This window comes from Rhincodon typus, chromosome 25, assembly GCF_021869965.1.
Source record: "Rhincodon typus isolate 14 chromosome 25, sRhiTyp1.1, whole genome shotgun sequence".
NCBI classification, from domain to species: Eukaryota; Metazoa; Chordata; class Chondrichthyes; order Orectolobiformes; family Rhincodontidae; genus Rhincodon; species Rhincodon typus.
This window is the reverse complement of record NC_063356.1, coordinates 40424835-40440151: the sequence shown is the minus strand read 5'-3', so window position 1 is coordinate 40440151 and position 15317 is coordinate 40424835. Positions and strand designations below refer to the sequence as shown.

General features: G+C 40.3%; 1 protein-coding gene across 1 annotated transcript in view; it reads right to left on the bottom strand.

The window, feature by feature from the left end:
• Positions 1–15317, bottom strand: part of LOC109931675 (bile acid receptor) — a 152145-nt gene that overhangs the window by 24893 nt on the left and 111935 nt on the right. Inside the window, exons 5-7 of the mRNA XM_048612082.1 lie at positions 13649–13789; positions 6906–7045; positions 2076–2180 (exon numbers count right to left, since the gene is read on the bottom strand). Coding sequence (XP_048468039.1) covers positions 2076–2180; positions 6906–7045; positions 13649–13789 — 386 coding nt within the window. The remainder of the gene's footprint in view (positions 1–2075; positions 2181–6905; positions 7046–13648; positions 13790–15317) is intronic.

The window sequence follows — 15317 nt, the reverse complement described above, 5'->3', positions numbered from 1 at the left end:
GATCTATCTGGTGCCACAAGAGTCCTTAGAGCAGAAGCTGGAAAGAACGAGAGATGTGGTTTATCTACATGAGTTAAGTGGTCCTCCAAACAAGGTTTGCAGACATCGGATTGTCTAAGCAAAGTTTCTTTGGAGGATCTTCCAGTCCTTTGTGGAATAGTTGGCACCATTCCCCTCTCCAACCCAACTTAAGTCTGCAGTGCAACATTGGATCATTTTGGAGTTTGCTCTCTGCTAATTTGTGCCATTCAAGTAATCCCTAAGTCAAAATCAATTTTAAAATGATTCCAGAACCTGCTCCTGCCACACTACACCTGTCTTTTAAGTAATGCAAGCTCTTTTAACTCATGTTAATGTTATAACTGCCCACCAAGCATGGCCTCAGAGTGGTCCATGAACAAAAACTCTGCATAAGTTCACACATAACCCTCTTTTCATTTTGAGTATTTACATTTAAAAATAGCCAGAAGCATAATTTATGTTTTAAACAAGATCAAAGAATAATGCCAAATGGCATTGTGGGCCTGCCTACAGCACGTGGTCAGAAATCACACGACACCAGGTTATAGTCCAACAGGTTTATTTGAAAACACAAGCTTTTGGAGCTTCAGTCCTTCACCACTAACACCTGAAGAAGGACTGAGGCTCCAAAAGCTTGTGCTTTCAAATAAATCTTTTGGACTATAACCTGGTGTCGTGTGATTTCTAACTTTGTCCACCCCATCCAACACCGGCACCTCCATATTACAGCACATGGACTGCAATGGTTCAAGAAGTCAGCTCACCATCACCTTCTCAAGAGCAACTAGGAAGAGGTAATAAGTGCTGGCCCAGCCAGCAATACCCATGTCACACGAGTGAAGAAAAAAAATGTATTTAATTAAGAAGTGATAACATTAATATCTAAGATGCAGATACAAAGGTTTAAAATAAGCAAGGGCAGATCTGACATATGAAGATGATCAGTTTTTACTATCATTGCAGATCTGACTTGCTAAAAGATTCTCTTTCCAATGTAAAGTGGCCGAAAAATTTGAAGTCAGTTTCAGTACCAATGATGGTTTCTTTAGTTGAATTTTTGGAGGCTGCTCCCATAGTGCAGAACAGATCCAGGGAGTGAGGAAGGCTCCTTTGGCGTGACTGCAGCTCTTGTCTTATGGTAACCTACTTCAGTACAGCAGTCCTGGATACCTCCCTTTGATGTTGAGATGATTCTCCTCAAATCTTGACAAAAGTATTGCTCACATCCAGATCTATTTGCAGTTCAAAACTGTAAAAATGGCTGCTATCCCAAACTGTGGAATCATGCATGATCATATTAAGTATTGGGCTAGCTCAGGTCTGCAGAAGTGACACATCCATTGGCTTTTAATTGAAGCAAGTAATTAACTTATTAATTATCTCAGTCGTTAGTTTTCATAGACTTCTTTCTGTCTAGGATTCTGGTGAAATATGAAAAGCTATTCGCACCTCCATGGATACCATTGTCAATGAGTTTCTGTTCACCCTTGGAAAGATTAATTGAATTTCAAAAGCTCCTTTCAGAGTCTTCTGGCTGAAAACACAAGAGTAGTCGTGTGACTTCTGGGAACCATTTTGAAGGCAGATTAGCTTTCTATCTAATGTATTGTAACTAGTTATTTGTGGCAGTAGTCTTTCACAATTTTGCATACCCTGTTCAGGTGCACAGCCATTCAACAATGGTTATACTGGCTGCACAACACAGTCAGTGAATATAGTTGACTGCATTAAGTTTGTGGTGTAATCCCACATACTGATTCCTGTGCTTATATTCAGGCAATCTCCAGATAGGAACAAAATAAACTTAATTATACAAGTTCATTGCATATATAAGCATGCACGTAAAGATGATCGAAATGTCAAAATTTTATGGCACATTTATATAGTCCTAACACAACCAAAGCATGTGATGCTGTACTACTTTTGGACTAAAGGTAAAAGAACAGATAAATCTAAACTAGATTACTTTTTGTTCTGTTGAGACAAAATTAAAATCCAGCTTTAATATTTAAATTGGAACATATATTTGCTGTTTGTGTATTTTCAATACATACAAACTTTCTTGCTGCTTCTTGGGGTATTCGATACTTGTGATGAGCTTCCACAATATAATCAAGAAGTTGTTGTTGTTCAGGTGTGAACTCAACTCTCTCCTGTATCTGTAGAAAAGAATGGAAAATATTTAAATGGAAGTGAATGTGCTGCTGCCAAGTTTATGAATGATAGGTGGGAAGGCAAATAGGATGACATAAAAAGTCTACAGTGGGATACAAATAAGTTAAATGAGTGGACAAAAACTTGTCAGATAGAATGTAGTATTGGGGATTGGGAGGTTTTGCATATTGATAAGATGAATAGAGGAGCTGAATATTATGCAAATGGGAAAATACGGCAGAAAACTGCAGCGCAGAGGTATTTGAGAGTCCTTGTGCATGAATCACAAAAACCTAGCATCCAAAATCAGTAGAGAATAAGGAAGGCAAATGGAATGTTTGCCTTTATTTAAAGGGAGGTATAAAAACAGCAAAGTCTTGCTAAAACTGGTTAAGGCACTAATCAGACCACACCTGCAATATTATGAACAGATTTTGGCCCTGTATCTAAGGTAAGATTTACTGGCATCGGAAAAAGTTCATTATGAAGGGATTTTCTTACAAGGCAAGGTTGAGTAGCTTGGGACAATTATCATTAGAACTGTGAAAAATGAGAAGCCATGTTATTGAAACGTATAAGACTCTTAGGGGCTTAAATTAGATACAGAAAGGTTGTTTCAGCTTGTTTCAGCTTGTGGGAGAATCTAGGATCAGACAGCATTGCCTCAGAGTAGGGGATTACCCATTTAAGACAGAGGTGAGGAGGAAATGTTTTTCTCCAGTGAATCTGTGGAATTTTTTACCACAGAAACTGTCAAGACTGGTTTGTTAAGTATAGACTGAGATGTACAAATTTCTAAACGTTAAAGGAATGAAAGGTTAATGGAATAAGACAGGAAAGTGGAATTGAAGGTTATCAGGTCAGTCATGATCTTATTGAATGGTGGAGCAGACTCAATAGGCTGAATAGCCTATTTTTGCTCCTGGGTCTTATCCTCATATCATTCCACTTAATCCAATTTTGTCAGTCCTTAACTAACTAGGTACGTTGTGGAGAGTCATGGAATTAGACTTGCTGTGTATTTTAATGTGGTTTGCTGGTGTATGGTATATGGTATGGTGTAATGCATGATGGTTTAGTTGATTAATTCAGAGAGTTAGAATTCTGATTAGCTGGCAAGATCTAAACACTATCACAGTGATGAACAACAACCTATTTTGTGCACACCGACATAATTCTTCACCAATGCACAATGTACCAATTTATATTTCCACTAGAATGACCTCTGGGAGAACAACTGATATTCTGAAATGAAAAGTCATCCAAGAAATTTGCACAGGGTCACACAGACCTGCTGTCTGCTCCATAGCCAAGCAATTAATATAGGCAACCATCTGTTTGAGTAAGAGATGGACCTGGCAGAAAAGGGTGTAATTTTCTGAGATACAAATGCAACGCCATAAATGCAATATGCCTCCTGATTTGCCATTGTGATACAACCTTAACCATGTGGCACTGACGAGGAAGTCCATCAACAACAAGTTCGATAATAGACACAATACAAACAATATGGTACTGGATTGAATTCATAATATGGTGTCAGATTGGAGCTCAGAGTAAGGGTCAAAAAGCTCTACAGAAAAACAGCTACTGACAGACATTGAAATAACAAGGTATAGAGCTGGATGAACACAGCAGGCCAAGCAGCAACAGAGGAGCAGGAAAGCTGACGTTTGGGCCTAGACCCTTCTTCAGAAATTGACAGACATTGGCAGGAATTGCAGTTAGGAAATTAGCAGCTACGAAGGCAAATGCAATGTTAGCATTCATTTTGAGACTACAAGAGCTGGGATGAATTGCTGAGGCTGTATAAGGCTCTGGTCAGGCCACATTCGGAATATTGTGAGCAGTTTAGGGCCCCGAATCTAAGGAAGAATGTGTTGGAGTTGGAGTGAGTCCAGAGGAGGTTCACAAGAATGATCCCAGGGATGAAGGGCTTGTCATATGAGGAGTGGTTTTGGACTTTAGATCAGTACTTGGAGTTCAGAAGGATGAAAGGGAATCTCATTGAAACTTACAGCCAGAGCAGTGTTTGTAATGAGTACCAAGCTAACAAAGCTAGAGGGTCGCTGATAATTCATGGTACCCCTGACAGACCATGGATAAAATGGAGAATTGACCTTTTTACTTTTGCAGGAATTGCAGATTACCATTTTGACCACTGGGAGATGGACCAGCTGACTTCATTCTTTAGCTGCTACAGAATTCACAACATAGTGATGAGTGATAATTACCCTTAGCTCAGAAGCTTCTTCATAAAGGATTGGGAAATTCGACACCATGCATCATTTCCACAACAACCCAGTCAGATAGAAAGACTGAGGCAGCACTGGAAGTCATCAAAACAATCTTACAGAAATTGAGCAAATCCTGCACAGATGCAAACAAGGCAATCCTTAAATTGAGAAACACACCAACTGAAGGCACAGGAAGAAGTTCAGTACAAAGATTAATGTCGTAGTACTCCTGAATTTCTTTTCACATAACAAAAATGCTATCAAATCCAAACAGGTTTGTATGAGAAAATCAAGGAGAAAGACGTTTTAATTTGACAAGGCAGCCGAACCATTTTCAGAGTTGAGCATTGAAGAGCCAACTAAGGTACGAACTTTCAACACTCTCTAAAAGAGTCAGCCTACGAGACAACTCTTGATGAATAATTATCAGCTTGCTCACATACAGTGGAAGTGAACAACCAGATATGCCATAACAATGATAGGCGTACATGTAAAACTGAAGAAGCTGTTCCTTAACTGCAGGCAGCTGACCAAGGAGAGATGAACTCAACAGCTGTGCAGACCACAGATTAGCGTCAGATCCAGCAATCCACAGCAGTCCAATAATGGAAATTGAATAAATACAGGTGCTCCAGTAACAGTGAATGATATGTGAACAATACTCTCTGGGTATGGAACATCACCCAGAAGAACAGTCAATGACAATGAACATATGTCCAGTTAAAAAGCCAGCATAATTTAAAGACCATGTGTACAATCTTCCTAGACCCTGAACAATGTGGGTAATGGCAAGTCAATGGGGAGAATATGGCAAGATTGGGAAAGTGAGAAGCTCAAAATTGAGAAGGAAGGTCCAATTTTCCAGGCAAGATGACAAGATGAAAATCTGGCAAGTGTGTAGTGAGGAATTGACTTGCATATACTAACATCTCGTTATTTCCTTATCTTGCTTCACCTATATGCAGTTTGCTATTTTTCCAGGCAGTGAGGAGAAATTAGACGGTGACAATTCCTGATGTGGAAGTCTGAGCAGTTGCCCGGCAGTCTGCTACAACTCACCAGTTTCTTATCCAGCTTTCCATTTTATCCAGCAATCTCCAATACCTCAGGGCATACTACATGGCAGTGACCACCTCCACCCTCTTTCCATATAGGTTTGCATTGGCAAAGCACAAACCTCACCATGTCATCACAGCATGTTTTGGACTCCCTTTTAACACAATTCAGCACTTAATACTACATTGGAACTGAATGAATCTCACAGTTCTTAGCTTTATTCTTAGTGATCACTGACTTAGATGCTCACAGCATCCCTGCCTTGCCTTGCCATTTAGCACAGTCACATAGCAAGGCAGCTTGCCATGTTTGGCAGCAATGAACTGTGAAGGGGTCTATGGTTAATCAACAGGCTGGTCCTTCATCAATCAGGAAAGTTAAGGTGTCCCAAGTGATTGAATAGGAAATGCAGACAGCAGGGAAGGTTAGCAGTTTGGGAGATGAGGTGGATGAGAGCCATTGACAGAAGTTGCTGCATGCTCACTATTGGGAGTAATAGACCATGAACATTGGTCAGATATGGATGAAATGGCAGAGTGTGAGGTAGGAAAGAGAAGATGGTGGTTTGTGGGTTTTTGCTCTTGGAGTATTCTTCTAGGTCACTCTGACCCAAGTGCTCCTTCAGACCAGTTTTGATATTATGTGCTGCTGGGATTTAAATATGGTGCCCGCTACATGAAGACCAGAGGCCCTGGTACCAGCAAGCATTTCATCTCTGCTGAGTGCAAGATAGTATGGGTGCAGTGCCGTGGGATATGGTGCATTATAAATGAGGCAAGCAGCAGATAATTATGCAAGATAACTTGCTAGATCTCACAGAGAGAAGCTACCAATGAACTTCCCAGAAAAATGGGAAAGATATGCAATACTGTACCAATGTGCCTCTTGGCTTGCCGTAGATATGTGGCCTGTTTTATGAGGGACTGGGAAGATTCATCTTGTAGCCAGTTCAATAAAGGATACAGCACGGACAGCATTGGATGAACAAGCCAGAACTTCAGAAAATCCATAGGGCAGTCAGACTGCTACTACATTGGCCAAAGCTATTAGCAACATCTCTTCTTGGAAATAACAACAGCAACACGTGAGCAGTAACACCACACATTTACAGTGCTAGTTGCCATAGAAAAATGATCCTAAGCACTTCACTGAAATGAAATGAAATCTAAATATGAAGGCTGAGTCAAACAATTAAATTACAACCATAAAATTTTAAATGACATTACAGTTAACATTTCAGTTCTGTACAATAGAGTTGTGCATTCGATAAATGTATAAAAATTTGAGTAACAAGGAAATAATACGCAATTCCTCTGACTCCTCTCTCTCTCTACAAAAGAAAATGCCATGAAATCATTATCCTTTCAAAATAAGAAATGTTGTTAAAAATAATCTTCTCACAGAGATTTTTCTCACACTAAAGCCAATTTGTTTTACCTTCCCAGCCTTGGTTGTGGATGAAACCTGTTTACTGTCAACCCCTTCTTCTTCCATCTTTATGTTACACAATAGGTCCATGACTTGCTTTGTGTTTTTCCGCAATCGTTTAGATTTACACTGGATTTCTGTCAGCAAACCTGCAAAAATATAATAGATATGTTAAAAGACTTACAATAACAAGTTCAAATTTCATCATGAGGAATAACTAATGTTTTCTTTGCATTTTATTATGGTGAGCCAGCTCTTCTCCATTATCCAGCACTGGGAATGAGTAAACACTTGACACCCAGAAATCTGGCTTCTTCTCTCTCTTACTCAGCAGTGTGTATCTAGGTTGCTGAAAAGGTAATAATACCACGGTCTCTCCTTAGCCACTGAACAGAGAGTAATGCAGAGACTTATGTGGAAATTGTGGTACTCCCTTGCATTCTATCCAGCAAGTATCACAAAAATGATTGCCTCTATTTCCTTCCCAATAATTCTTTCTCCTCTTTTTAGGTCTTTATCCTCCAGTTCTTTCCTTCTTCCTCCCTTTAGTTTTTCCTCAATATTTCCTTCCTCCTCTTTTACTGCTTTTTTTTGTGTTGTATCTTTACCTTCTCGCTGTTTGCACTATCCTTTTCCCTCCTGAATTGGTTATGCTTTTTCCTTCCTGTCTTTACCCATTTCCCAACAATTCTATTTCTCCTCTCACCCTCCAATCTAGATCGCTTGTCTGACTTTCTTTCAGACCTTTCCACTTCTTCCATACCCTAGTTTGAGGCTTATTGGCTTTTACACTCTTCCTTTCAACTTAAAGTTTAACTCCTCCCCAATGACGTCTTTTTGAATATTAAGGTTAAAATCAGTAGAATTTGCTCAAACATACTATGATACTGAGATGAAAACAGGCAATCTTTCTCCTGAAAAGAACATGGGATTGGAAACCCAGCACGTGGACAAATGGGATCCTAAGTTCGGGATAATTCTGCATGAACCTGAGACATTGAGCATGTTGTGGAGGGAGACAGTGGCATAAAAATAGAATTTGTAGTGAAGCCAAATACTAAGGCATTTCTCTTGCCATTATTTTCAACCTTGCCTTTACCTTTATTCGCTGAAGTAAATTGTGGCTCGTCCAAGACAAACTGTGTAAACACAAAAATAAAGCAAGAAAGCAAGGAATAAACTTAAAAAATGACTAAAATTAATTTCTCATGCTCTTCTTCAAAATAGTGCTGTGGGGTATTTTCCACCTAACCATGCAGGAATACAAGGCCTTGTTTAAGGATGAATCTTTAGGGGTCTCCCAAAATACTGGTGCAGAAGTTCAGAGATATTCATCATTAGACATGATTTGAAATCACAGAAGGCCATCCATCATGCTAAATAATAGACGAACTGTGTTGAAGGAGAAGAGTGTGGACAATCAGATCAATACTGCAGGGAAGTTAAGGATGAACTTTGTGAGCAGGAGTGCACTGATACAGTCGTAAAGTCATACAGCATGGAAATAGATCCTTTCATCCAACTTGTCCATGTCGACGATGTTTCCCAAACTAAGCTAGTCCCACTTGCTTGCATTTGGCGCATGTCCCTCTAAATCTTTCCTATTCTTGTAACTATCCAAATGTATTTTAAATGTTATAACTATACCTGCATATACATTTTTTCTATAGTGCATTCTGTATATGAATCACCCTCTATGTGAAAAAGTTACCCCTCAGGTCCCTTTTAAACATTTCCTCTCTCACCTTAAATATATGTCCCTAGTTTTGAACTGCCCGACTCTAGGAAAAAGACCTTTGCTATTCACCTTGTCTATGCCCCTCATGATTTTATAAACCCCTCAACCTCCTACACTCCAGTGAAAAACGTCCCAGGCTATCCAGCCTTTGCTTATAACTCAAATCCCCCATTCCTAGTGACATCCTGGTAAATGTGTTCTGAACCCTCTCCAATTTATAAGTACCGACACAGTACCTAAGACCAAGTATCATTTAGAGAATCAGTTAACGTGGATCCAAAATGGAAGCTGGGTGGATATTAGTTTACAGAGAATAGGATAAAAGGAGTCAAGAGGAGTTTGACCAATTGTGGGCTTGATAGAAATGGGCAAGAAATAAGTGGTGTGGGAGTACAGAGCTGGCTGTAGGATGTTCCAGGAATAAAGCTGTAGATGCTCTGGGAATACAGAACTATTCACAGGATATTCTGAGAGTACAGAGGTGGTTTTGGGACGGTCTGGGAGTAACAGAACTGGTTATCGGATGTTGTGGGAGTTCAGATATGGTTATAGGATGCTCTGGGAGTCCAAAGATGGTTATAGGATGCTCTATGAGTACAGAGCTGGTTATAGGATGCTGTGGGGGCACAGAGCTGGTTATAGGATGCCGTGGGATTACTGAGCTGGTTATAGGATGCTGTGGGAGGACAGAGTTGGTTATAGGATGCTGTGGGAGGACAGAGATATTTATAGGATGGTGTGGGAATACAGTGATGTTATAGGATGCTCTGGGAGTATAGAGATGGTTATACCATTCCCTGTTTTGGTGAAAGAGAAGGGAAGTAGCAGCTGAATTTATATGGTATGACATTTTAACTCATTCATTCATGGATTTAGAATCAGATCTAAAGGGCAGAATCAAGTAGGGTCCTGAATGATGTGGACTGTGTCAGGAAATGTGGCAGAATCATGTGAGAAGTCCTGTGAGGCCTAAGGTGATATCAGGAACAACTGGCTGCATCTTTTACAAACCAAAACAGAAATTACGGAAAAAAACTCAGCAGTTCTGGCAGCAGCTGTGGAGAGAAATCAGGTTAATGATTCAGGTCCAGTGGCCCTTCTTCACACCCTCCTTCCTACATCTGCAGTTCTTTTGAGTTTTTTTGCTGCATCTTTTAACTAGGTTCTGGGCATTGAGGTGCAATGCTCACTAGGCAATGAAACGTTGCCTGCAAAGGAGGGATTATCACCTGTTAATGACTTTATTGACTGCACATCTCACCTCATTAATATGGAGCTTCCTTTCCTACTACTGAGAAAACTGGATACTGAACATCTTGACATGGACATCAGAGGGTGTATCTGGCGAATTCAGTTGGAATTCCTCCTCAGAACAGGAGGAAGGGTCACTGGACCCAAAATATTAGCTCTGATTTTTTTCTTCACATATGCTGCCAGACGTGCTGAGCATTCCCAGCAACTTCTGTTTTTGTTCCTAATTATTCATTCCTGTCTGGAATAAATAAAATATAAAAGGTGGCTCAATCATGGTTTACAATGGAAATTAGGGATAGTATTAGATCCAAGAGGCAAACAATGGCTAGTCGGCTACCTCAGGGATCAATGCTTTGGCCCCAATTGTTCATGATATAAGTAAATGACCATAATGAAGGAACCAAGTGCAACATTTTCAAGTTTGTTGATGACAGTAAACTACATGGGATTATGAGGAGAATGCAAGTAGGCTTCAAGGTGATTTAGACATGATGAGTGTGTGGACAAGCACCTAGTGGATGCACTATAATGTGGCTAAATATGAAGTTATATATCTTAGCAAAAAAAAACAAAAAGCAAGAGTATTACTTAAATGGTGATATCTTGGGAAGTGTGGGTGTATATAGAAATCCAGGTGTCTTTGTACACTAGTCAATGAAAGTAGACAGGCAGGTGCAGCAAGCAGTTAGGAAGGAAAATGGCATGTTGGTCTTCATGGCGAGAGGATTGAGTTTAGAGTAAGGGTATCTTACAGCAGTTATAGAGGCCCTTGGTGAAGGTATGTTCGACATCGTACAGTTTTCATCTCTCTACCAAAGAAAGGATACACTATCATAGAGGAAGTGCAGTGGACATTCACTAGGCTGATACTGGGGATGGCAGGACTGTCCTATGAGGAGAGATTGGTCTGATTGGGCCTGTAATAAATAGAGTTTAAAAGGATGAGAGAGAATCTGATTGAAATGTACAAAGTTCTAATGGGGCTAGACAGAGCAGGGAGGATGTTTTTCCCGTCTGGGGAGTCTAGAACCAGGGCACACAGTCTCAGGATATGGAGTAGACCATTTAGGACTGAGATGAGGAAACATTTCTTAACTAAAGGTGTAAGGAACCTGTGGAATTCTCAACCTTAGAAGGCTGTGGAGGCCCAGCCATTGTGAATTTGCATTGTGAAATTGGAAAAAAGCACATAGAAACATAGAAAATAGGAGCAAGCATAGGCCACTTTTCCAGCTCCGCCACTCAATATGATCATGACTGATCATCCAGCTTAGTAGCCTGTTCCTGCTTTCTCTTCATACCCTTTGAGTCCTAAGAACTGTAGCTGTTTCTTGAAAGCATTCGATGTTTTGGCCTCATCTGCTTTCTGTGCTACAGAATTCCACAAGCTCACCACTCTCTCAGTGAAGACATTTCTCCTCATCTCGGCTAAATGGCCTATCCCTTATCCTTAGACTATCATCCATGGTTCTGGACTCCCCAGTCATCAGAACTACCCTTTCTGCATTTATCCTGTCTATTATTGTTAGAATGTCTTAGGTTTCTATAAGACCACCGCACCTCCCCTCCCCCAGTTATTCTAAACTCCAGTGAATATGGGTTATATTCCAACAGATTTATTTGAAGATACAAGATTTCGGAGTCCCACTCCTTTTTCATGTGTCAGTGAGAAAGGTAGCATCAGACACAGAACTTATAAGTAAAAGATCAGAGGGTCATAGAACTTATGTGGTGCTGGACAAACCTAAGATGGCTCTTACATCTTTAATCAGTTACAAAGGATTAATATGCAAATTCACAAATTTCTGTCAAGTCACTGCCCTGAAATAACTAAAGACTTATCAGTTGCCTCAGTATACCAGTGTGAGCTGGAGGAGCAGAGCAGGTTAGGCAGCATTAGAGGAGCAGGAAAGAGGACGGGTCGGGATCCTTCGGTCCTGATGAAGGGTCCTGACCCAAAACGTTGACATTCCTGCTCCTCTGATGCTGCCTGACTTGCTGTGTTCCTCCAACTACATTCTGTATGACTCTGATTTCAGCATCTGCAGTTCTTGCTATCCCCTCAGTACAACAGAAGTAACATCCCAGGTCAGACAATGCATTTTAGGTGTGAGGCCAGTTTAGAATCTGGCTGTGTATCAACTGGGAGTCAGACTTGTTTTATTTCCAAGTAGGAATTTATAAAATTTCAAATTGACTGTCTACAAATTTATAGGCTTTCACACACGTGTGTGTGTGTGTGTGTGTGTGTGTGTGCGCGCATGTGAGAGAGAGAGAGTGTGTGTGTGAGAGAGTGTACAGTGTGGTGGGGTCACCTGTAGTATGACATGAACCCAAGATCCCGGTTGGGGCCGTCCTCATGGGGACCGAACTTGGCTATCAGCCTCTGCTCGGCAACTCTGCATTGTTGTGTAACCCGAAGTCCGCCTTGGAGGATGCTTTTTCAAGTAAACCTGTTGGACTATAACCTGGTGTTGTGTGATTTTTGACCTTGTCCACTCCATCCAACACCAGCACCTCCACATCCAATTCAGTTCCTCTTCATATATCAGCCCTGCCATCCCAGGAATCAGTCTGGTAAACCTTTGTTGCACTCCCTCCATAATCAGAACATCCTTCTTCAGATAAAGAGACCAAAACTGCCCACAATACTCCAGCTGTAATCTCACCAAGGCCCTGTATAGTTGTAGCAACAACATTATCCCCTGTGATTAAATCTATTCATTGATATCTCAGACGTCTTTTTCAGATATATTTTTCATGGGAACATAAGAACAGGATTCAGCACCTTGATCCTGCTACATCATTCTCAATCACAGCCAAAGATTTAGCTCAATGCCATATATCCATGCACTCCCAACAACCCTTGATGTCATTAGGAACAGAAAACTGTCCTGAACTTAATTTCTGAGTGAACATCCACAGCTCCCTGAGTAAAGAATCTCTATGCTTCATCTACTGAGTGAAAAGTTTTTCTTCATCTCAGTTCTAAAAAGTTTTCCTCTTGTTTTCAAATAATGTCCATTTGTTCCAGACCCCACACCCATTAAAAAAATTCTACACCTACTATTTCCCTGCTCCAAAGCTAGAACAAATGGATGAATTTTGCAAATGCTTTGATGCTTTCAGCTCTAAAGGTTTTGTTGGCACAGTTGTGCAAAAGAATCTGATTACGAATCAAACACAGAAAGTGCTGAAGAAACTCTGCAGGTCTGACAGAATCTATGGAGAGAAACAGAATTAACATTAACACGGATGGCACTTCTTGAGAAGTATTCAAAAATATTTTGCTTTATTCTAATTATGAATGTTTGCCTGGGCTCCAAAACTTGTTATGGATTCAGCCAGGGAAGTGTTGTTTATACAGATGCCAATAGGACAAGGAGTTTGTTTTCTCAGAGGACTTATAGGATCTTAATCAGATAGCAATGTTTTTGAAGTTTTTTTCTCAATGGCTATTTTCTTATCTTAATAGCTTTAGGAGAATTTCAAAGACTTTCCAGTGTTATTAAAGGGCTCAAGAGTACTGTACACTGTGAATACTGGGTGAATGGATGTGGTGGGGTGATGGCACATTGGAAGAATAAAGGAAACAGCGCAGGTGAAAGAGGAAGTGGGGATCTTTGGAGCATGCTGTGACCTATGGTGCTTTGATCAAAGAATCTCTGAACCTTCTAAATTTAAGTTGGTGTCGGTGGAGTATCAGGAAAATTAGCTGTTATAGTTTTATGACTTTTTTGCGTGAATCTTAATTACTTACATTCTGCCAGCATTCCCACTGCCTTACACTTCTTCAGTCGACATTCCTGACATTTCCTCCTCATGTACATATCCATTTCACAATTCCCACCAGTCTTACATTTATACACAGCATTCTTGGTGATGCTCCTGCGGAAGAATCCTAGTTGGAAAATGAGACAATCTCACATAAATGGTTAATTACTCATTTAAGTAGACTAATCTTTCTAATCCTCTTTTTTTAACTGATTTGTAGCATTCATTGCTCCTTTCTGTATATCTTGATGAAAATCAGAGAACAGAGTAAAATATGTTTGTAAGATCAAAAGTCATAACTGTGGAAATTATTTACATCATAATTAAAAAGCACAGAGTGAAACATTTAGTAGCAGTTTGTAAATGGCAAACAACTGGGAGCAGGAATGTCATTGTAATATCAAAAATAAGTGGGTGGTGTAATTTTATTTTGTCGGCTAATTTTTAATATGTACATGTGCAAGATCCTATCCTTAATAACAGTGCCGCAAGAATGGTTGCTAGCATAGAATAGAATGCCTACAGTATGGAAGCAGGCCATTTGGCCCATCAAGTCCACATTGACCCTCTGAAGAGCATGCCACCCAGACTCACCAGTCTACATTATCCCTGTAATCCTGCATTCCCCATGGCTAACCCACCTAACCTATACATCCCTAGACACTATGGGCAATTTAGCACGGCCAATCCATCCAATGACCTGTCCATCATTGGACTGTGGGAGGAAACCCACACAGCCACAGGGAGAATGTGCAAACTCCACACAGACAGTCACCCAAGGCTGGAATCAAACCTGGGTCCCTGGTACTATGATGCGGCAGTGCTAACCACTGAGCCACCGTGTTAGGCAACCACTGTAGTACAAAAGTTATTTAATAAACCTACTAAGGAGATTCAATTGAGTCAGGCTGTTTATGTACGATTTTCCTTTGATTCTTTATTTCTTCAGTAGTTACATGGGTTCTCATTACTCTTTGTGGCAACTGTTTTAATGTTTCATTTACCTTATAGCCACCGGTTATTGTCAGCAATAATTTCCCAATAAATCATCCTTCCACTATGCTTTGGAGCCACTCTGGCTTACTGAGCTGCCCCCTCGCCTCTGAAACATTAGGTTGTAAGTTCAAGTCCTACTTTCAAACATGCGCTCAAAAATCAAAGTTGATAGTACAGCACAATATGGAGGGAATGCCACACCTTCTTTCAATTGAATCATTAAACCAAGTGTGCCCTCTCAGTTGGATGTATGTCATTTTGAAGAAGAAACGTTGAAATATTGTCAGTACTCTAACCAACGTGTATCACTCAACCATCATCATAGAAGCAGATTGATAAATTTGTATGAACTTGCTGTGCACAAATTGGCTTCTGGGTTTCATACAAGACAATAGTAACAATACATTTCAAAAGTACTTCATGCAATGCATTTTGAGTATCTTGAAGTTCTGAAAGGAGCTGGTATCCTTTTAACCTTCTAAAGATGGAAGAGGAAGATCAATGGAAGGATTCCAGGCAGATTAGTCCACACCATCAATGTTCTATACCTACCAATGATAATCTCACCCACCCTCAGAACACAGGTGCTCATACTAACTGTCTGAACTTTTGATTGTGGAGGCTACAATTCGTAAGGGAGCCTCTGCTGTGTGTGGCCA